The 24,054-nt window shown below is 38.9% G+C and overlaps 2 protein-coding genes across 2 annotated transcripts; both read right to left on the bottom strand.

The window, feature by feature from the left end:
• Positions 1-369: 369 nt before the first annotated feature.
• Positions 370-5,173, bottom strand: cfl1 (cofilin 1). Its single transcript, XM_079630096.1, has 4 exons — positions 4,985-5,173; positions 1,929-2,227; positions 1,602-1,678; positions 370-1,316 (listed from the first exon to the last, which is right to left on the bottom strand). The coding sequence occupies exons 1-4, from the start codon at positions 4,985-4,987 to the stop codon at positions 1,198-1,200; spliced, it is 498 nt and encodes a 165-aa protein (XP_079486222.1). The 5' UTR covers positions 4,988-5,173; the 3' UTR covers positions 370-1,197.
• Positions 5,174-6,142: 969 nt separating this feature from the next.
• LOC307007770 (atlastin-3-like) lies at positions 6,143-23,816 on the bottom strand. Its single transcript, XM_079630095.1, has 14 exons — positions 23,545-23,816; positions 22,283-22,510; positions 21,945-22,079; positions 20,701-20,805; positions 20,550-20,600; positions 16,579-16,635; positions 14,461-14,553; positions 14,225-14,363; positions 13,262-13,389; positions 13,121-13,177; positions 12,964-13,035; positions 10,407-10,598; positions 10,073-10,312; positions 6,143-7,667 (listed from the first exon to the last, which is right to left on the bottom strand). The coding sequence occupies exons 2-14, from the start codon at positions 22,484-22,486 to the stop codon at positions 7,599-7,601; spliced, it is 1,542 nt and encodes a 513-aa protein (XP_079486221.1). The 5' UTR covers positions 22,487-22,510; positions 23,545-23,816; the 3' UTR covers positions 6,143-7,598.
• Between the last annotated feature and the right edge of the window lie 238 nt (positions 23,817-24,054).

Here is a 24,054-nt window from a genome sequence, read left to right as displayed (position 1 = left end):
GGATTTGCAATCAGTTTCAATATAATCAGCTATTTTTATTATTGGCTTTGTAGTCTACTGAACTAGATTAATAAAAGCCAAGCCACCCATCAAATCTATAGGGAGGATGACAAAGCAATCTCTTTGTTTGGATCCATTTGAATTTTGCAACCATCACATATCAGTGCATAAAGTAAACCATGCTGAACACTGATGAAACAAATGCAGAACAAAATGTGAGTGCAAATATATATAAAGCATTATTAAAGATCAACTCGAGATTCAAATACTTTTTAAAATTAAATTCACCTTGGGGCACAAAAGAAAAAAAGCCAGCCATCACACAGATGATTTGCCAAACATGAAGAAACAAACCAGTTGTAACAGCAGTTGTTTAGTGCTTTTTTTATTAGAGATAAGGAGACGATACAAAACATCCACTGACTATTATCAACCAAAGCTCTGTACACAGGCTGCCCAAATATATCGCTCCCCATCTAAACTTCATACGTGTCCATTAATCCACTCAATCCAATTCATCAACAGACCGCTCACCCACTAGGTCCCAGATTTTACAGGTAGAAGGAATGTGTACAATTTCTTGACACCAGTGCCATGGTTTTGAATTACATTTTGAAATATTTAAATCAGATGGAATCATTAAAACAACATGTGATCTCAAAATAAAACAAATGGGGGGAAGGGGCAAGTAAACTGTTCCCAGAATGGTCCAATAACTGTGAGATTTGAGAAAATTTGGTACTTAACCTAGTCAACACACATACTTAGAAAAACTTAACTATATGTTTGGCAAAACAAAAACAAAAAACCTAAATCTTAAGAACAAAGAGTATGTTGTATAGCTGAATTGTAACGGCTGCTGTCTCAGTCTTTTCTTTCAACAATCCCACGGAACTCAGAAAGAACGAAAACCTGCCAGTACACACTTAGTTATATTACTTTGTTTTTATAATCATCATCCTTCATTTTTGTCTTTTAAGATCTTTTTTTTTCTCTTTAAATGTTTGTTCTTGTACATTGTGTGTGAACTGGAATGACAGCCTACATCTTTCATCAGGTGTGGAGTTTGGAAACTGTCACTTTTGCCCAACCCTCCCCACCCACATTAACCCACCCCGTGGCCCCACAAACAGTCGTGCTGGCCCACCTGCCCCACCCATGTCGGAATGAACGGCTAACCCCTGAAATGTGTCAGCCTCAATCGGACAGAGGCTTCCCCTCGAGAGTCACCACTGATGAACCCCCAAGCTTCTCAGCAAGGGTCTTTCGGTCCTTGATATCATCCAAACCGTTCACTTGCCACTCGTGCTTGATACCTGTGAAACAAGAACAAAAATGCTACAGATCACACACATCTCTTTAATTATAACAAAACATTGAATGAATAAATTTAAATGTCTAATATTAATTAAACTATACTTGCAACATTTGATGTGTTGCAAGTGATGTAAAATAAAAGTGCCTGTGTATTTTAAATTTAAATAGTTTATATTATACATAATTCAAACCTCTTATGCATTTAAATATAGACTATTGTACATTAAACAACTTTTATTTGTATATTTTATAATTGTACTTTTTTTGGGGATGGACAGCATTACCTGTAAACTTCTTCTTGATAGCATCCTTGGAGCTGGCGTAGATCATCTTGCTTTTAAGTGGGGCACTCTCTGGGGCCCTGGACAACACAACTAGAGATCAGATCATCTGTTTCTCACAAGCATTTGACATAAGTCTACATCAGAGGCGTCCAATCCTGTTACTGGAGATCTACCTTCCTGTAAAGTTCAGCTTCAACCCTAGTCAAACACCTGAACTAGCTAATGAAGATCTTCAGGCACACTTGAAAGTTACAGACAGGCCTGGAACTGAACTCTGCAGAAACAGGACTAGGAACCCCTGGTTTAAATGTACATTCGCAGACTTACCAGAAAATGAAAACCAGGTCCTCTTTCTTGGTCTCTTTAGTCTCATATGTGGCATCATAGAGAGCATAGCGACAGTCATTGGGAGGAAGCATCTTGACAAACTTAAGGTAGGGATCTCCTTCATCTCCCTGCAGGATCTCCTGGCCCTCCTCCATAACGATTTTCTTCTTATCCTCACTCAGGCAGAAAAGAACAGCCTTCTTCCTCTTGCTCTTCTCCTCCTCATTGCTATGAGCCTTGCGAACCTTCATGTCGTTGAAGACCGTCAACACATTCTCTTCCACTGTAACTCCGGAGGCCTGCGAGAACACAAAACACACACAGGATAAGGTCACATGGGTTTGAATAGAGGGAAGTGAGTGAGCTGATGAGCAAGGATGCATGAATGTGTGGGTGCAAAATGAGAAGTGAATGAATAGGCTTTTGCACCAAACCGTCTTGTCTGATCTAGTTAGACGGGCTGCCCTTTTAACAAAACTGAACACTTGGACCTCATTTGGCTGAATCCAAACTACTGGGCCTGCAGGTTTTGCAGCACAAGACAGAAGCGAGTGACTAGACAAAAAACCCAGCCATGGGAGAAACAGGACTGCACACTTCAAGGGCAGTGGAATGAGAGTCATAGCAAAAGATCTTGAATGACATTCTGGGTGAAAATTACCATTCTTTCCTGGTCACACGACTTCAGACATCCTCCAACACATTTGAACAGAGCACTTGGGCACTTCCTCCTCAGAGCTGATAAAATTTATACTGAGCATCTGATTTAAAGCAGGACCAATAAATGAGTATAAAATTGCCTGTAGATATTATAAAAGAGCCATGTCATACAAATCTGGTGTACAGCATTAGATTGCAAAACAATGATTCTTCTGTGAAAAATCAAAATGGCCTCAGTCACACCAGTCCCATGAACCTACTCAAGTCCTCTGAGTTCCATTAGAAACAGGGATCAGTGACTAATGCTGCATTGCTATAACCAAACATCTCAAACAAATGAGAAAAGCTTTCTGGTAACCTTAACATTTAATTCTCTACTGCAGATCTAGCTTCTGAATAGCACACTAGGACATGTGCAAAGGTGGACAGAAGGAGCCTTGCGGGGTAGATGTTTGAGTGGCCCACTTACAGGAAACGCATGTCTAAAGGGTGGAACCGGGTTAGCTTAAGGTGTGATTGTCAGGAACGCATTAAGATGCCTCATTACCTAACAAATCACAAATAATGAAAGAAATAGGACATTAAAGGCCCAAGGGCTAATCAGGATTCCCACACCTTTTGCCCAATGAATCATGACTTTCAGTCTTTTATGACTACTGTATAGATACTTCCCATGATTGTGGGATCCTCGTTTCAGGCGAAAAGACCTTTTAGACAGACTTATCTTAGAATCTATAAACTTTTAAGACAAAAGCTTAAAATCAAAACATGTCATGTTTGTTTTGAACAAGTAACCAAAGATTATAGATCTTCCGCCAGCATCTTATGAGAAAACACGACCTCGTCTGTCACCCAGTGTCAAAAAATAAAGAGTAAAAGTCCAAAGTTAAAGCACAAGGACAATAATGCTGCGGGCAAATCATCCACTGAGAAGTGAAACCCACAGTTGAAATGAGATGCAGGAAATTACATCGTGGGCTCTTAAACGAAAAGAGGGATGTAAAAAAGAAAAAAAATATGCAAGTTATAACGAGTCATCACTTGCCTCTCGCAGAAAGAGATTTTGATTGTGGCCTATGACGTGTATATCGTCCTGGTGACGAGCATACCGAGACTGCTCACACCGGAACCGGCATTTCCTTCAGCCTACACGCGACACGAACGCAATTTCCTCTCAATTTCACAAGTATCTTAGTGTCTACAGAAACAAGTAGACGAAAGCGACGCATCGGCTTAAATAAAAAAGCAAGCAAAGGCTGCATATTCAACCAAATATCCACAAGCACTGCACGTCACAGACAAGAAACGTCATGTGCTTAAAAGACAAAATGCTGATACAACGAAATGCATATACACTATTGAAATTAAACAAACGCGTCGAGCGAAGATGAAACGTCAGATACGCTACGATTCACCAAAGTCCAACCAGGAAGAGTGTAACGTTAGTCGTGCACACGTTGCCTGACGATACGCAAATGCACAAGTAACGGTTCTTAAACGCGGCTTCCTTCCACCCAGCGCATATATTTTATAATGTTTCATATAAACCCGTGCTGCAATCGACCTAAAACCCTTTTCTAGTCGAGGTATATTGTTTTTGGTCAAAGAAATAAACCACCACCATCTGTGCATCAAGAATTAGGGTGGGGCCACGGTTGCGGTGTTCGTGCATGCGTTTCAAATATCCGCAAAATTAACGCGTTCCAAAGACGAAAAGCGTAGTATAAACACGCGGGGCTTCGACCTTAGAAGGGAATAATCTGCGTTTTTACACACGCCCGCAGTCTCTCTGGTGCGGCAAATGTGAGCGACGGTGTTTACTGGTCGTGTTCAGACAAAGGAAAGACTCAAGAAAGCGCTGGCGAACGAAAAACGCAAATAAACACACACCGGTTTGCGGACATTGATTTATTCACATCCTCTTTTAATTTCGCCGTGCGATCTAATGGTGTGTGGAGAGATGGGGCCTGTAGGTAGTGTGTAATGAAAAGCAGCGAGGCCTCTCCTGGGCCTCGACTCACGGAAATAAAGGAAGCTGAGCGGGGAAATGGCGCCAGTAGTTTTTGGGTCTCATTTTTGCCAATCTCATCGCATCCGAATAGCTGAAGGCCACGCACAACCAAAACGTCGAGAGCTGTGAGATTAACTAATGTTATATATAAATACAACTGCGCAAAGAACACTGCCACAAGAGCCAAGGAACCCAGTTTGCGTTTTTCTACCAATTTACGGCACTAAACGTAGCCTGCAGCTATAGTCGGCGGAGGCGTTAATTGACAGATTTGATTCTCAGATTATTCATTCATCCTAAAAAGCCCACAGCTTAGTCATTAAACTCTCCAAACACGTTGGAAATAGCCGTAAATCGTATAATTATTATTTAAATGTATACATACCATGGCTGTTTCTCTGTGCTAGTCGGCGTCTGGATAGGAATTGAATGAGCTGTGATGCAGTCCTTCGCTCTCACACTTGATACAACGCTCGGGCGCGCCCTTTTGCGCGTGGCCGCGCGGCAGATGGGAGCGAGCATCCATGTCACGCGCTTATTGAGGTGTTATGGGACCTGTAGTTTTGGCCTCCACACAAATATGGCCGTGGCGTGAACACATTAAAATATATTCACTGTTGTCAGTAGTACATTGGGACAAACGTGTGGTCGTTGAAAAGTGTTTATACAAGGTTGTACATTTTAAAGTTGCACTTTTTATTAAGCATTTGTTATTAAAAATGTCACATATTTTACAACATAAATACAATATATAGCACATACTGAGTCAATTTTAAGTAACAGTACTCTAAAATGTATGTCAACCCTTTTATATGAACAACACACACACACACACACACACACACACACACACACACACACACACACACACACACACACACACACACACACACACACACGTAATTATTATTAATTAATCCAACCATTAATAATACTAATATTATTACATCTCAATATTTAACAATACTTTTAAATGAATTCCTATATTTAAATGTAAACATGAACATATTTATTATTTAAATAGGTTTGGGAAATTATTGTGATGGCGCTTTCTACCTCATGTTAACGTGACATGATGGAAAGCGCTGTTGTACTACTAATTCTGCACTGAAAACATACTACACCGATTGTAATATTCGTTAGTGGCTCGTAGGGCACGCTGTGGTCTGAGCCTAACCCTTTGTGTTTGTCTCTGCCCCTTTTTAAGGTTCGCTTAACTCGCTTCCAAATAAGGAAGCAAATGGTGACAGTCGTGAGCGCGCTTCAGCCAAAGCCGCGCACATCAGGCGGCTCGCGACTCCGATCGCCATATAAGGAAACAAGGACATTTCATTTCTATAGAAAAAAATTCACACAGTACGCGCTAGAGGGAGCGGTGTACAGCAGCAAAGAAAGAATGAAACTGCAAAAAGGGAAGAACATTTCTCGCTGACAAAAACACAGAATATACATAAATCGTCTTCAATTTGCAATCAACCAATGATGTATGAATTAATAGCTCCATTTACTCGCTTATGCTCATTCGTAGACTCTTGCAAATTAACGGCTGATCAAAACGTGTCTATGAATGAATGCTCACAGTCCTCACTGAAATGTTCTCACAGTTCAAATCAATGCTGACACCTAGTGTACAAAAGTGGACTCTTCTTGACATTTCTGCCTCCACCTGAATACAAACAAGACCCACGAGTGCATTGCATACTTCAATCTTTAATTTTGGGGTTTATACAGTATATGTAAAGTGTATGTAACAGTAAAAAGTATAAACAGGAAGAGAGAATGATCCCTGGTAGGTCAGTTTAGGCAGGCCCACTCGATTGAAAATGTGAAGAGATCACAGGACACATTCAAAACCCCACAACAGAGGCTCTGGTGGAATGCAACAAAGAACAATGCCACAAAGACACATTACAGACATGCCTTGGGGGGCAAACACATATTGTCATTGTCTGTAAAAATCTGAAAAAACCCCAGATATGCTTTCACATGCCTGGAAACAGAATTCTATAGGTATACTCTTTCACTGCCACATCATACATGAAAGAGGAATGTTATATCATATGACAAAAAAGAAAACGAAATGAAAGCAGTAAGACGCAACAGTGCTCAACCACTAAAATAAACAGAATCAAATCAGGTTTACTAAAATGATATGCAAATATGAACCTGATTACAGAATAGTGTACAATGACTGAGCTTTCCTCAAAACATTTTTTAATAGTTAATATTGGCTTTTCTATCAATACTTTCAGTCCAACTTAATCAAAGTGTCAGGATGGTTTTGAACACCCAACATGCCAGCAGTTAAAAAGGGGTGTACAGGACCAATCGAGAACTCACGACCATTGGAATGGAATGTTTGTTACCCCAATGAAACAAAGTGAAACAAACTTATTGACAGGATTTATCATATAATTCATAAATGGATGTATACAAGGTGGAGAGATGGAATGCACAGAAAGGCCACAATTTGGTACAGAGATCATACAAGAAAAGGTCTTGCAAAGGTCACATAAAATAGTGTACTTACACTTTTTAATACTAAACATCATATCAAGCTCAAGCCTTAATTAAATAATGGCAGTTCATGTGCAAAGTTATTCATGGCTAAAGAGAACAAGCCAACAACGTGTCTACAGAGCGCAATGCAAGTGCAATCCAAAAGTTACACGACCCTGACCTGCTATGGAGAATGTATTTGGCTGTACAGGAATGAACAACTGTAAACGTATCAATGCAGCTCTGTGGAGAGTTTAGCCCTTGTGCTAAATACATAAATGTCCCTGAAAAACTGCTGGTTTGTGATATTTGGTTTATATTCATATTTGTGTTGATATTTAAAAATCTGGTTTAAGACATCTTGCAAAAAATCAGTCAACCTGCATTATAAGGAGAGATTTAAGTGCTATATTCGGAGATCTGCAATATTTGGTATCATATCATTGGTCGCGTCTGTGCAGTTTACATCTTGTTCTGGCATCTTCGGTTTGATTGAGAAGCTATCTAGTCTTCTTATGTTGTGCAGCCACCTGACCCTGGCCTCTTGTCTTGTTTAACACATCTGTGGCCTGGGGAAAAAACAAATGGAGAAAAAAAAAAGTTCAGAATTTTACATTTCTAACCATTAAAGGGGTTGTTCATGATTTTGGACATCGGACCTCATTTTCAAGTTAGCCTGGTTGTTATTCATCAGTGGAGACAGTTTTCAAAAAATGTCATCCAGTCCTTCTAGTTGCATAGTTCGCCGGTGCTAGGCTAGCGCGAGTCAATGGTATATGCTAGCCTGCCATTAAAAACTGATTTACCCACTCCACAGTACACCAAAAGCAAATAAATTATAACGCCAGACTATCGATGTAAATGTCTGTTGAGAAAATAATGTTAGAAATCAAAGTACTCTTGCATCTCAATGATCGCATTACATTTACAGGAACTAGTTTCTCAGCAGCGGCGGAATTTTACTCCGGTTAGTAGTACTGCGCCGAAAAGTAAACACAGAACAAAAGCGCACTACAGTCGTCCTGACTAGATAGCTAGTAGAAGCCTTGAACAACGATATTGAAAAACATTTGATTGTAAACTAAGGAATTGGCAACATGGTGATTCGTTGTGCATTTCGAAATTGTAAAAATAAACCAAATAGATGGTCACCAAAAAGTTTCCACAAATTTCCATTGAGAGATCCAGAAAGGAACCAACTGTGGCTTCTTGCTGCTGGCTTGGACAACGAGACACCGGCAGAGACTCTACTAGAGTTGCGAATTTGTAGTGATCATTTTAGACCAGACGACTTTGAAAAACCCCATAAACGAAACGTTCATAAATCACTGACAAGGAATGCAGTTCCAGCCGTCTTTCCAGATGCACCAACAGCAGATGAACAGGTAATAACTTTTGTGAGGCTACTATAACTATCTATGAAGCTAGTTCCTTTCATAACTGATAGAATGACAATGACAACGTTAGTGGAGATAACGTTACAGTTAAATTTCTGCCCTTTTACCATCCATCTCGATTAGTTCTTCTTTCGTATTCCGGCTCATAAATGTACGGTTCGTTGAATAAAACACATTCCTCGTCTCCAAAGTCTGAAACATTGGCATGGCTTTCAAACGTGGCCATAGTCCTATGTTGATTTCTTCATGAAATATACTCTGCTTCTGTAGTGATGAGTGTCAGCGGCAGGTAAACACTTGCGTCATGTGGAGACTCTCTCGGTTGCCTAGGTAACTTAATATCACTCCGCCGCTGCTGTAGACTGTGCTAATAAATACAGGGAACAAAGTATAACTATTGCAATGCAATGAAAGGGTAGTTTGATTTCTAACATTATTCTCTCAACAGACATTTACATCAACAGTCTGGCGTTATAATTTATTTGATTTTGGTGTACTGTGGAGTGGGTAAAACTGTTTTTAATGGCAGGCTAGCAGATACTGTTGACTCGCGCTAGCCTAGCACCGGCGAACTATGCAACTGGAAATTTTTTGAAAACTGTCTCCACTGATGAATAACAACCAGGCTAACTTGAAAATGAGGTCTGATGTCCAAAATCCTGAACCACCCCTATAAGGACATTTTTTAAGGTGAAGAATGTAAGATTTTTCTGTTAAAATACATTCTCCTAACCAAGATAATTGTTCATTGACTATTATTAGTATGCCATTCATACTATTTCATCCAATTTACGTTTATCTCCCCCAAAAGTGTAAATATTGAGCCTACCAGGCACCATACACAGAGCGGTCTGCTTAGATCTGTCAGATCTGTCAATCTCTTACCAGCTCAACCTATAGCGAGAGTTAGGGGCGTGGCTTCTGTAGCAGGCTTCTTTTTTTTTTTTCTGCATTAAGACCCTCAAAGATTTAACAGGTCATGAACATGTCATGAATGCAACTCTTAAAGCGATAGTTCACCCCCCCAAAAAATCTGTAATGAATTACTCACCATCATGTCGTTACAAACCCGTAAGACTTTATGAAACCTTAAGGGTCAGAAAGCTCTTGGATTTTATAAAAAAATATCTTCATTTGTATTCCGAAGATGAACTAAGGTCTTACGGGTTTGGAGGGTGAGTAATTAGAGTAGAAAGCCTCAAGTCAAAAATGCACCCAGTGCAGATACGTTGCATGGGTTTATTATAAGTGAGACGTTAACGTTCGCTCAAGACAGTGTTATTAGACAACTCAATTGCTTACTCATGACACATACCAACACAGCTAAAAGTATTCCTAATATTTTTGACATTTTATTGAATGTAGCTACTTTTACCTGTTGAGACATGCCTTCACAAGCACACGTAAAAGCTGTGATTGTGATGTTTGAGTTGGGGGAGGAGACATAATGCGCAAAAGGGGGCATTTGCAAGGTTGTTTGAAAATATGTTTTTTTATTTTTTATTCTTCTAGGTGCCACTAGCAGAAACTACATGCTTCACCTTTAAATACAAACATTTATAAAGGAATATATTTACCTGCTCTAGTATTACTCCAGCAGCTTGGTCTATGGCTGTGCCTACTCCTCTGTACTGGCCAGAGTACCGGATACAGGCCCAGGTCAGCATAGCAATCATGGCTAGACCAACTACACAGTCACATGCAAAGGAAATAGTTTCCAGGCCAATGAAGTGCAAAACTCCTGACAGCACATACAGGAGGCAGATCAGGACAAACAGCACTGCAGGTGTCCGGAAAGCACTGAAAATATTCTTGGACTGAAAGGAACAAGAGTACAAAAATAAATGAATAAAATCCACTAAATATTTTTCTTAAATTAATTATTTTGATTCTTTTTCACAATGCTGTTACCTCATTGTGCTTTCTTAAGGACTCCCACTGCTGCATCAGCTCTGTTTCCAACTGTTCCTGGTATCGCTGACAGAAATCCCGCCCACCCATCTTCTTAGTGCTGGAGAAGAGCTGAAGGGCCGTATGCAGGAAGAAGCGGTGCTTTTCCTCCAGAGACTCAGGAGCCACATATGGCAGATCTCCACCACATACCTAACAGTGAGAGGGAATTTATAAATAAAAATAAATAAATAAAAAAGGACATTATATAAAAGGTTAAATGGATATTATGTTTGAACACCACATGCCTATGCAAATGTCAATAGTTAGCAGCACAGAATGTGTAGGGTAACATGGGGTAAGATGCCTTTTGATGAATGGCTGTGCAACTTTTACATTTGTCATTTCATCTGAATATCAACATTTGTGAGATTTAGTCAGCCGAAAACAGTTTAGGGGTTAATTGATCTAATTTTGTGTCTCTGGAAAATACTGATCTATGACATTATATTATGTTGAATATAAAAGTTTTTTGTGTCTATTTGTTAATGAGGGATTTGTGGACACATTCATGTTTTTAGATTTGTGGAGTAAAAGTTATAATAAACCCTTGGGGTAGGTAAATAAATTAGTTGCTTTAGTATTTTACATTAATGACAATTTAAAACATAATATATAATTATTATTAATATTTATATAATGACAATTTAAAACATAATATATCATTATTATTCATATTTACATAAGTAATTTATACATTCTGTAAAGGTTTATCTGGCTTCTAACCCCAGGAAGGGGTATTTGATATTTTGTGCTATAACAACTAAATTAGCAAATGTTTCTATTTCTTTCCTATAATAACACTGACCGAAGCATCCTCATCCTGAACATGCTAAACTTGTACCAAAATGTTACAGTTTAAAAGTAAATCCACATTGTTCTTAAGGGGGGGCATCTTCCCCCATGTTACCCTATTTGTGAGAATGACACCGAGCCTTAACCAAGTAAAACACAATAAAAGTGACAAGCGAGCAGTGACACAATTTATCTGTCTCTTGCTAATTATTTAAAGACATTTGATTATTTCACAGAATTTGTAGGAAATCTTCTTAAAGGATAATTCCGGTATTTAACACCTTGAGTCTATATTGTAGTTTGTTTTGGATGAACAAGAGTGGTGGACAACATTTTTTTGACAATGGTTCCTCTCTCGAGTTTTTGACTATAATAGAATTGGCCATGTCCGAAAATGTCATTAAAACAGCCAATAATGTTCGTTTACAAAACTGTTAAACTCAGTGGTGTTCGTTGATGATTATAAACAATATATCGTCGCAATATATGATTCCAATCCGTTTATTTTGCTATAGTGGAACTATTTTTTCAGACACTTCACAACCGTGTAACTTCCGCTCAATATTTGAATCTGAAGCGTTAGCACACTCCCGACCACTTGATGGCGATAACCGATGTTTATGTCTCGCGGGACACTCACGGTCACAGTCGAGTTCATCTTCATATTGCACTGGTGGTCAGTGGTAACGTCTTTCAATATTTTCAAGGTTTTGTTTGTTTATTTCGCTTACTCTCCCGGAGCACAGTTGCTCTGCTCGCTAGCCTTATGAGAAACGGAAGCGAGCAAAAAGACTACATCGACCAAATGTAAACAGCCCCCTTTCCGTTTCCGGTAGCGCATTTATATTAACGAGCACTCAGTCCTTCAACAGAATTCAATGGGATTTTACAAAATGACGAATAAAACACGACAGAAACTATATTTCGCAACACTTTTTGTTTCTGGAACATCAACTAACATCACTTATCACTCGGTGAGTTGCACAGTTTTGAAAACTAATGTTAAAGGTTGTTTTAATGACATTTTCGGACATGGCCATTGACTCCAATGTTAAATGGGTCCATGGCCAATTCTATTATAGTCAAAAACTCGAGAGAGGAACCATTGTCAAAAAAATGTTGTCCACCACTCTTGTTCATCCAAAACAAACTACAATATAGACTCAAGGTGTTAAATACCGGAATTATCCTTTAAAGGTGCTCTAAGCGATGTCACGCATTTTTTAGACCAAACATTTTTTTGTCACATACAGCAAATATCTCCTCACTATCCGCTAGCTGTCTGTCTCCTGAACACGCTCTAAAAAAACACGGTCTCTGTAGACACCCCAGGCTCCACAAACAGCAACAAAAACAAACTGGGCTACCCGCACCACGAAACATAACAAACAGTGTTCCAGCCAATAACCGACAAGAAGGATTTGGGGGTGGGGTTTGGAGGGTTAGTGCGCGGATGAGGAGGAGGGAGGGTCTAGCTAGCCTCCGTTTTGTTTGACAATAGTTCGAACGTCAACAAGAAGTGACGTCACCCAGGATCGCTTAGAGAACCTTTAAATCCAAAACACAGATCTTATACTAAGGTGAAAATTAATGACCATGAATGATTCGTCGTGATTTTCACGGGACAAAACATATTCAGCAGTTGTATTATGCATTAACCTTTTGGGAGGGACTTTAATTATTGTACGCATAACAAGAGTTTAATACATTCCAGGTAACATACCTTCTCCATATTCTTGTAGTACTGGTCTTTGGCTGACGCCACCGCCGCAAGGTTATTGGCCTCTGCTGTAGCCTGAATGAGTCGAAACATTACATCAATCTTGTGATAAAGCAATACCAAATAAATACCAAACATAAGAAAAACTATATTATGTTACCTCTAGCATGGATTTAGGGTGTGGAAGGTCTTCTCCCTGATATATCTTAATATATGCCTGACAAATTACAAACAAAACTCATGAAAAATTCTGTTCAACCAAATATAGACCAAGATGTTCATAAGTCAGTTGTGTGCTCACTTTGAAGTACTCCAGCAGGCCTCTGCAGGTCACTTTATTCCCATTGATCTCTTTCACAGCCAGCTCGTCAGTCTTGAGCAGGCTGGGAATGAGTTCACGCAACTGTTCCTTAAACTCTAGAGCCACATCTAAGAATCAAAGATGGAGTGATTTGTTAAAGAGAGTTAGTACATGTAAACACAACAAATAACATAAACATGCCGGTATAAAACGAGGCTCTGAAAATGCAAATGAAACACAGTAACACACAATGAGATGCGCAAATATCAGTAAATGGGGTGTTGACAAAATATACACTACTTTACTACGGTTTGGGATCAGTAAGATTTTTTTCTGCCTGATATTTTAATTTGGCAAAAAATGGATTAAACTGATCAAAAGTTAAGCATATTAGAATGATTTCTGAAGGATCATGTGACCCTGAAGACTGGAGTAATGATGCTGAAAATTCAGCTTTGACATAACAAGAATAAATTACATTTCAAAATATATTGCAATAGAATAGTTAATTTAAATGTTAAAAATACTTCACAATATTACAGTTTTTACTGTATTTTGATCAAATAAATAAAGCATAAAACATTGAAGCATTACAAAATATCCTATCGACCCCAAACTTTTGAATGGTAGTGCATGTCATTTTTGTGTGGATATGTAACAGCAGAATAAGGAATGGGCACTTTGGTCATTTTGCCCAAACAGATGAATGAAACAATTTGGGGGTCCGTCGCCCAACTTTTAAATTGTGGGTGTATGTTGCATCCCACCACACTGTATTTTTTTAAGCATCTCTAATCATTTGTCAAACAAATCTGAACACAAAGTACTGTAAAAACATACAGTAACCAATCACAAAATTGTTATAAAAATGTTTCAAAGTTTAATCTTTGCTGGCAATATGAAATGCCCATCTCTAGGTAGAGTGTTTAGTGTGAGTATTAAAACATGAATGAAGTCTAATACCACACAGCTGTCCCTTGAATGTAGGGCTTGTTGCCACCTTCAGGCCAGGGTGTGGTAAGAGAAAACAGGAAATGGAGGTGAAACAGGAGTGAATGTGATCTCTCACTGTCTGAAGCTCTTCATGCTGAGTCTGCTTCACCTGAACATCACCACACAAACACACAAGAGAGAGATCACTGAAGACAAACACACAACGGAACAAATAGTGTACCCTTAAATCATTCTTAGTCACATACTTGAAGACGTTTGTCCAAGAAATCGCTTCCTCCCTTAAACCCAAATTTATACTCATATGGGAAACTCCAGTCTCTGACCAGGAACATAAGCGACTGTGGGCAAGAAAGAGTTGTGCCGAAATGAAGGAAACACAATAAAACGAAAGCATTCATGTTCTTTAATACACACAAGCACAGACATGTCTGTCTAGAATAGAAGCACTCTGATAAGCAGCTTCAAGTTTCAAGTTATTTATCTGTCCTTAACTCTCAAGAGATTGTTGTCCATGGTTTTATATTAATGCAGTAATTTTGGATAGGTACCACGGTATTACCGCTGTATTCTTTGAATTATCTTGGTATGGATATAAATACAATTGGGTATAATTATGATAATCGTTCAATATTATATATCGAATACCATGATATTGCCATCTGATACCATCATTTTAACACGGTGTCACCAGAGGTCTTTTTAGGTCCTGAGGTTATTCTGCTCACAAAGTTAAATCAGTGCCAAGCAAAAAACCCACAAATTTGAAATACAAATGTGAGCACAGAAGGCATGCATCACTACAGGTACACACAGACACAAACACATTTAAACTAACACAGATTACTACAATGACTACGTTTACAAGCTGTTAAAATTCGGGTTATGGTCGGGTTAAGGTCACTATTCTGGTTTCTGAAACATTCGGGATAACCATAGACAGTATATAAGGGGGGATAACCCGTTTACATGCGTGAGCAGAGAGAGTTACTCCTGTATACATGGAATGTGTAATCAGTCGCACAATATCCCGATGTAAACGGCGACGCACGGTTAGCGTCTGGACGTACGGACAAAATTAAGACGCAATCGGTCTTTGTCAGACACGTGGGTTTGTTGTGTGTGACGTCACCGCGCCGCCATTTTTGAGGTATCGCTACTGACTGTGAGCATTGAAGAGATTACAATAGTAGAGAAAACAAGTAAATAACTCGCAAAACTGGAGAAGCACAAGAAAACTGAGAAAAGGTCGTACCGCAATAAACTCGATAAATATGGCAGGTACCGTTATTTGGATAAATTGTCATCCATTCAGAACATAGATCCATATATGAGCTAACTGCAGTGAGTTGGAGTGCTGATCCCGCATTGTTTTCCTCATCCTCATACTTGGACATTGTCAGCTATCTTGTTTATGGTATAAGCGCATATACCAGTGAACAATTTAAAAACTATAAATCTCTTAAAGCCCACGGACATTTCATAAACGGCTGTGTACAGGCTTTATTTACATTCCCACCGAAGGACACAGTAGTAATAGCAAAGATAGGTTTGCTGTATTGATGATGATGATAATGTCATGTTAAGGATGTTTTAGTTTGAAAAAAGAATGAAAAACACAATTCTCCAACATCAGAATACCCCAGCATCGATACCTTACAAATGGCGGTTACGCCCATAATGCACTTCGTGTATCGCGAGTGTGACGTCACCTGACAAAGACCGATATGCGTCATTTCCGATTCTTCTTCCTGTATCCAAAGACAACAACAACAACAACAACAACAGCAGCACGCGGATACTGAATAGTTTGGGGCAGATCGCGATAGTCTTTGTTTGCGATTTGGCGTTGGTACTGATCCACCAGCAGCACTTGACACTACTGTGCCTCATGGTCTTCATTAATAGAAGGAGAGAAATTGAGCAAGAGATGGGAAATGTAGCTGGAGCTGTGCCACACATAAGAAGAAATTGGTCTCCTCCTCGCTCCAAAAGTGCTGTGCTGCGTCTCGCCATGTTAACCTCGACTTGTTTACTTCCGCTATACTGCACGCAGGGGTTTTTTATGCGCCGTCTGTACTCAAAAGACCAAGATTCCTTGCGAATAGAACATGCGCAGAACACACATTTTGATGGGGATATGCCGAAACGCGTTTACAAGACCAAATATTCGGGTTAGAAAAGGGGTACCTCAGGTATAATATCCCGGTTTTTAAAAACCGGGATATGAGCATATCCGGGTTTTTGCCGGTGTTTACATGGCCGTGCGCGACCGGGTTATTGCTATGCTAATATCCCAGTTTTGAACGGGTTATTGGCTGCATGTAAACGTAGTCTATGTCAGTATCAGCAAGGTGTGTTCATACCTGAAAAGGCTTCAGAAAGATTTCGTCCATTGCAAGTCGGCCGTACTCTGTAAACAGCTACACAAACACAAAAAGTTTTTTATTACACAGGTGTAATAAAAAAGTTAGAAAAACCATAAAAACAACAACAATGTACAACAAAAAAACAACAAATAATGACTGTGATATACTGTATGGTCTGTAGGTTAAGAACAGAGATGCATCAGAACAGATGGGCTTTTCAGTTAACGCATTAAAAATATTTAACGCAAGTAACACAGCATCCGTTTTTGCTTTGCTAGCATTAGATCCTTTGGCCAGCATTACATAGGATCACGCTGTTATTTATGCAAATGCTTTTAAACCATTCAAACGCGATAAGACACAAAAGAAAAAAAGTAGGGCTGTCCGTTAAATGCGTTATTAACGGCGTAAAATTTTTTATCGCAAGATTAACGCCTAGCAAACTTTGTCGTTTTTTTTCACATCCTTTTGCAGCAACTAGTAACGCTATTAAAACTACAACGCCACGCCGGATCTAGCTAGACCAGAAACAAAACAACAGGCACGCCGCACACACTTGTTCGGGCTTGCGAGCCGCCAAAGAGTGGACGAGAAGCGCAGCGCCGAGCCGCGTCTAGGACAACTCGTTTCACACATCGGATGCGCACTTTCTCCGTTTATAGCCAGCAATAAAAACGCAGAATGGCGCCGCCGGTGTGTGTACACTCATAGAGAATAATGTGTTCGGATTTTAAATACGCGTCGCTGCGCTTCTCGTCCGGTGTGCGACTGCGACCCTCTTTAACGTTACGTTTTGAGTGGATGAATGATGAGCCCGAGACGCCGAAATGGATGCCAATAAGATTCTGAATGGAAAGTTTACTTTTAAAAAGTTGCCAAATGGTTTAGTTGACAAGACCAAAGTGATCTGTGCGTTTTGTCGTTGTGAACTGAGCTATCATCGCAGCACGTCCAGTCTGAAATACCACTTGATGGCCAAGCACACACACACATACACACACACCGCTGATGCACACTCGTCAATATCAGTAACGTCACCTCGTCAGTATTTCTTTCACCCTTTTATTGATGGACAGGACATTGTGTGAGAGATTATTTGCCCCAAGTGAGAATGTTAGTGTGGAATTGAACAGTATATGCCAATCTTGTTTTCAATAAAAAACATTTGCACAAAGCAAGCCGATCCACTTTTCCATGTTGATAAGAGCATTAAAATGAGAAAAAATAATGGGACAAAAAGGAATCAAGAGACATTTAGAATAGATAAAAATGTGCGATTAATCGCGAGTTAACTATGACATTAATGTGATTAATCGCGATTAAATATTTGAATCGTTTGACAGCCCTAAAAAAAAGCAGTGCAGAACTGGCGCGCGTCTCTGAATCTCCTGTCTGTGTGACACACACACACACACACATTCGTGCGCACAGAAAGCCGCTTGACAAAAACACACAACATTATACCAAAATGCCTTTTTTGTTGCGTATCCTCAAAAGTGTTAGTGTTAAATGAGTTTAATGAAGTCTTAAATGAACATAAAGAGCTGTGAGAAAATGGGATGCGTGTCAGATCCACGTCAGGTCTTAAAGTGACAGCAGCCTAATAAACCTGCTGAAGTCTATCATTAAAGATAATCAAAGAAAAGTAAAAGAGAAAATCACTCACTATTCTTGACTAAATAGCTTTTGTAGCTTTAATAAGTATTAATCTATATTTAATTTCTAAATTATGCAGTGAAGACTGAAGTGTTTAATAACTTTATTCAATTTCAGTATATAGCCTATCCTACCTGTTAGACCGACCTAAAAATCTTAAAGCACTGTTTACAAGGTTACATGGGTCAAAAAACAATAACATTGTGTGCATTTTGACAGGGCAAGTAAAAATCTGAACTGGTCTGACTGGGTCAATAGACAAAAATGAGCCCTGATATACTGAAGAGCACAGGGAAATGTGACGTTTACTGTAATGCTAAATGGCTATAATTAAAGGAACACTCCGACTTTTTGGGACTTTAGCCTATTCCCCTTATCCCCCAGAGTTAGATAAGTCCATACATACTTTTTTTCATCTCCGTGCGTGCTATAAGTCTGTTTGACGCACCCACCGCTAGCCTAGCTTAGCACAAAGACTGGATGTGAATGGTTGCAGCTAGCATACTAATCCAAATAAGTGACAAAATAACGCAAACATTTTCCTATTTACATGTTGTGATTTGTATAGTCACAGAGTGTACAAAAAACAAAGTCACATGAGACACAGACATATTTTAACCGTATAAATACTGGGAACTATATTCTCTGAAGGCGAAGCACTGCTACTTGGGCGGAGTGATAACCGCAGCACCTGAGACGCGCCGAGGTGAGGAGCAGAGAGTTCGTTCAGAGTTTGGGTTACAGAGTCAGCAATTTATAAATAGTAAAAGCGTCGTTTACAATCATGGATTTTCGCTGTATTGTAAAGAGCTGTGACAATAAACAGGGAGACCAGGTAATACCATGATGTTTCATAGAATTCCAACTAAAAACGCTGACCGGATGAAGAAATGGCTAACTTACTTGCTCTGGATATTGATCAAAACACACCTAATGAGATTATCAAGGGACATTATGTTTGCTCGGTACATTTCACTGAGGACGACTATTTTCAAAAAATGGAATTTGCCACAAGGACCATGAAACGTGTGCTGAAGGATACGGCCATCCCATCGATATCACATACAGGACAAAGTGGAGCGGCTGCGGTAAGTGTTCCGTTATATTTTTAAATGTTTAGCCTAACGTTACTGTAACAGTGCCATTAGCTAACTTAGATCTAATGTAACGTTAGTGACACTATTATCTGAATAGGGTGGTAACTACTATTGCAGTTGTTTACGGGCTCCATGTATCCCCTGTAATGTTAGTATTGTTGCCTCGAACGCGCTCTGTTGTCTCAGTAACACTTGAGCGGAGCTAGAGGTCACGTAGTCACGTTGGTTTTGTTGACAGAAGAAACAACGGCGCGTCTCAGGTGCTGCGGTTATCACTCCGCCCAAGTAGCAGTGCTTCGCCTTCAGAGAATATAGTTCCCAGTATTTATACGGTTAAAATATGTCTGTGTCTCATGTGACTTTGTTTTTTGTACACTCTGTGACTATACAAATCACAACATGTAAATAGGAAAATGTTTGTTTTATTTTGTCACTTATTTGGATTAGTATGCTAGCTGCAACCATTCACATCCAGTCTTTGTGCTAAGCTAGGCTAGCGGTGGGTGCGTCAAACAGACTTATAGCACGCACGGAGATGAAAAAGGTATGTATGGACTTATCTAACTCTGGGGGATAAGGTGAATAGGCTAAAGTCCCAAAAAGTTGGAGTGTTCCTTTAATGGCTAAAATTGAACAAAAAGTAACAGTATTGGTATCGATGACACCGACCTTTAAAAAAAAAAAAAGATGCCATTAAACAAATATTTAAAAAATAGGCTACTGTCTTTATGTTGTTTCTAGATTAATTTGGAGATTAAAAATGTGAAGCTGTTACAATATAAATATATATTACAAATGTTAATTTTAGATGCTATTAATCGTGATTAATTACAGAAAAATGTGCGATTAATTAGGTTTAAAAAAAAAAATCAATTGACAGCACTAGTTACAAAAGATTTCTAATCTAAATAAAAAAAATTCAAGAGTTTTTACATTTGCATCTCAAGTAAATGCATCTTGATTTAAAGATGTTTTTAGAGATTTGTATTGAAAAACAGGACAGTGCATGCAACATTTAATCCCATGACTATCTATTTAAGACTTTCTCCTCTGATTTAAGACCTTTTAAGGCCTTCATTTGTGCACGGATGACTCGCAGAAACCCAGCTTTTAACCCAAAAATTGCTCTGTGGTGTAATAAAAACAACGTTTTCCAAATCGAAAATGCAGGACAGTCTCAAGAAAAATCAGTTGGCTAGCTGTGACTTGACTAACCTGAAGTTGCTGTAGATCATCTTCCTGAATATTTTGTGACAGGTTATAAATCTAGAAGAAGAAGAAAAAAGGTAATTATAATTACGACACATTTCCAGTCTTCTTCTTTCAAGTCATTTGTGGTCAAATTGTTAAGATGCATTGTGGAAACCTGGATAGAACTAGTCATGGTGCTGAGGGCAAAGATAGTGGCACAATCTTTCACTGTGGACTGAGAATCAAACGCTCCTTGTGTATCCATTAAAAGCACGGCAACCTACAGAGAAGAACAAAATGCTCAATTTTAGTATTAAGGTTGTCTAAACTCAAGAGAGCAAGTGACCGGAAGTGATCAAAGTGTTGACGTGTTTTTTTTTTTTAAACAGTATGCAATAAGCCAGAATCACTGACGATAAATTCTTGACAGGAAATGACCACAAACTTACTATGAATCTGATTTCAGGGCTTGTGCAGATTGCTGAACAAAAACCACTAGATAAGATTTCAGACAGTAATAAAGCATAATGCAACTGTCATAATGAACATTTAGGGAACTGAAACTGACTAATGCCAGTCATTTAGTTTTTCCTGTGATCTCAGTTCTTTATTCACAGTTCTTAATGACAGGAATTGTAGGGAATTCCACTTAATGATTTTCAGTATCTCTAAGTTCCATTTATTACAACAAAATCATAAAGTTTCTAACAAGCCTTCATAACTACACATTGTCATATAAAGAACCAGTTAGTAACACTGATCTCACAAGCCTTAAATATAACCTAACGCCACAACAATTTTGATTTATTTTGATGCAGATATGACCAAAAGTAATGATTTGCAGTTAAATAAGTCATTCAGATGTAAATTCAGTAACTGTAAACAACATTTGCATTATGCATTATTTCTGTTTCACTGACTGGAAGTTCGCAAATCTAATTGACTACAGTGTTCCCTCTGCATAAGCGAAAGAACTAACACAATCATTGGGTCTCATTCACCAAGCATGCGTACTCACACATGATCTGTGCGTGAAATCTGCGTACAGACGTTTTTTTTACGAACAAATCATGTATTCTACTTTCATTATGTATTCTAAGTCTATGAAAAAATGTAGGAACAACTAAACATACATACACTTGGTGGCCTTGTAAACACATTAAGATGAAAATCTAAACAGATATAGGTCTTATAAATATTATATACAGTATATTACTTACCTCAGGCACGCGGTCACTCATTTAGAATATTTTGAATTCATCAACATTAGAATGAGGTTGCGAACAAATTCATGTGCGTATGTACGTGTCACGAATAGTGTATGCAATTATTAGTGAATACATACAGTAGTTACTCGTATTTAATTCTTAATAAGACAACATGACCGCAGTGTGCTCGCTGCTGTTGGTTGCTTGTTACCTCACTTCCATCCTTCTTCCGCACAATAAAAACTTTACTCCACAGATAGATGCCAGTGGTCTCTGGCTCAGAGCCTCCTCTCCAGGAGAAACCTGTCAGGGGCTCATTTTCCTGCCCAAGCCAGTCCTGGTCAGTCTGCATGGGACAAAATACAGAGAGGTCAATATATTGTAAGAACCTGCTCAAGAGCAGTACACCAAGAGGGAGCCAATGATCTTTCAAAGTGTTTGGAATCTAATATCCTAAAACATCCTAAACGGGCAGATTTTTGCCTTAATATTAAATTATGTGCAGCATTACATGATATGAATATTGAATGCATTGGTTTTCTTTCTGACCTTCCTATACATGTATCGGAGCATGAAATCCAAAATGAAACTTTTCCCTTTCCGGAAGGCTCCAGCGACAGACACCACCACAACATCCTTATCCCGAACCTCAGGCGCCAACAGAATTTGACCGAGAGCGTCTGTATCCAGGTCAAAGGAGTGATCCTCCTTGTTGACTGTCACAATTTGAACTGGCCCCGGTTCACCCCGCATCCTCTGTCTTATATCACAGGCTTTCTGTGGGCGACAATAAATATGTTTCAGCTTGATACCAGCAATAAAATAAGGGCACACGTTCATTTGAGTGCATGACTATTTGTTTTGACCTTTAAAGCTAGCTGTTAATATCTGCTAGGGCATATCAAAAGAGAGTGTATTAAATCCATTTCTGGAAGGCATTATTGAGACAGTACAGGCCCTGTTGGCCAGCAAGGCAGGGTTTGTTGCGAAATTGCAATGTGGCAAGCCAGTTAAAAGGTTCAAGCATGCTCTTCTCCACTGACAGAATCCCCAGCTTGAATGTGACTTATTGTTTCAATCATTCTGACTGCTTTCACTCATGGGCAAATAACAAGAACAATCAACACTGCTGTGGAAGCATCTTAAGAAATACACAAATTTACACAAAGTCAATGAGATTTGCATATGGTGGAAGAGTTTGTGCACAAATATGTGTAAAAGCAAAACAACACACCCTGAGGAATAACATGCACAACTGGAACCAATCAAAAGAGGTGTGGAACAAAACAAAAAAAACCGCTGAAAGATTTCAGAAATTCCTGACTGTCTATTAAAATAATGGCAATTGCAGTACTGCTTAATTTGCATGTAGTAATTAGAAACGTGGCAGTTGCCACTAAACAACTTATGTCAAATATGATAAAAACAACTAGTGTTGCTTCAAAATGTTTTCGGGGTCCTATCAAACAATAGTAAAGATTTATGAGTAAATCTTAAACAGTGCAGACACCTCCTCTTCTTGTTTAGACTGGCTGAATTCCAGATCCTTTATGTAATATTTTCCATATATGAACGACAAGTTGTTTACGTGGTAAGATCTTAAAGGATGCATGAATACTATTGGAATATAAAAGCAAACTAGCTGATATTAAACTAGCTAACGTTAGTTACTGTCGCCTCGCCCCAACATTGAGGAGTTTCTCAATCAAACCGACAACGTATTTGAGAAACGGACGAAACAGCCATCTTAAAAGTGTCTTGAACTAGCTTACATATAACTGACTTTAAAAACAACAAATTAATTCCGGTACCTTGTCCTTCGCTTTTCACTGCAGACCTTCCGCGGGTTCTGTTCCAGAATGTGAACGTCCAGTTTTAATAAACACAACTTTGTCCGTCAAAGAACATCCCACCGCGTGTGTTGCCAGGAAAGGTAGTTTTTACGGTAATAAATTAGCATACACTCCAACTGTAAACAGGCCAGACAAGAACTACAACATCCAAGAGGACCCAGAGTGGAACTCGCTTGACAAACGGGGTTTGTTTTTATGGTCCAATCAGAGGACACCAATATTATTGAGCCTTGACCAATATTTTAAACTCCGTTTTATTAAAACAAATTATTGAATATTACATTTATGATTACTTCCTTGTACGCATATTCAGACCTGTTTTACTGGTATGTCAATGCATTTAAAATCGTTAGCTCATGCTAACATGGAAATGGTACGTTACAAGCAATCCTTCTTTTTTTTTTTCTCTTTCCAAAAAGTTTTGCTAGACATCTAGGGAGTGTCTTCTAGTTTTTTTTCCATCATGAG

The sequence above is a fragment of the Phoxinus phoxinus genome, assembly GCF_949152265.1.
Source record: "Phoxinus phoxinus genome assembly, chromosome: 12".
Lineage (NCBI taxonomy): Eukaryota > Metazoa > Chordata > Actinopteri > Cypriniformes > Leuciscidae > Phoxinus > Phoxinus phoxinus.
Note: the sequence above shows the minus strand (reverse complement) of the source record. Positions and strands in the feature narration are given on the sequence as shown.

Coding starts and splice junctions, on each gene's coding strand:
- cfl1 (XM_079630096.1), bottom strand. Junction 1,679..1,928: donor GACCTGGTTTTCATTTTCTG/GTAAGTCTGCGA, acceptor TGTGTTGTCCAG/GGCCCCAGAGAGTGCCCCAC. Junction 1,317..1,601: donor TATCAAGAAGAAGTTTACAG/GTAATGCTGTCC, acceptor CTTGTTTCACAG/GTATCAAGCACGAGTGGCAA.
- LOC307007770 (XM_079630095.1), bottom strand. CDS start 22,486: ATGCGGGGTGAACCGGGGCCAGTTCAAATTGTGACAGTCAACAAGGAG. Junction 13,390..14,224: donor ATTCAAGGGACAGCTGTGTG/GTATTAGACTTC, acceptor TTTGATTCTTAG/ATGTGGCTCTAGAGTTTAAG. Junction 10,599..12,963: donor ACTACAAGAATATGGAGAAG/GTATGTTACCTG, acceptor TCTCACTGTTAG/GTATGTGGTGGAGATCTGCC.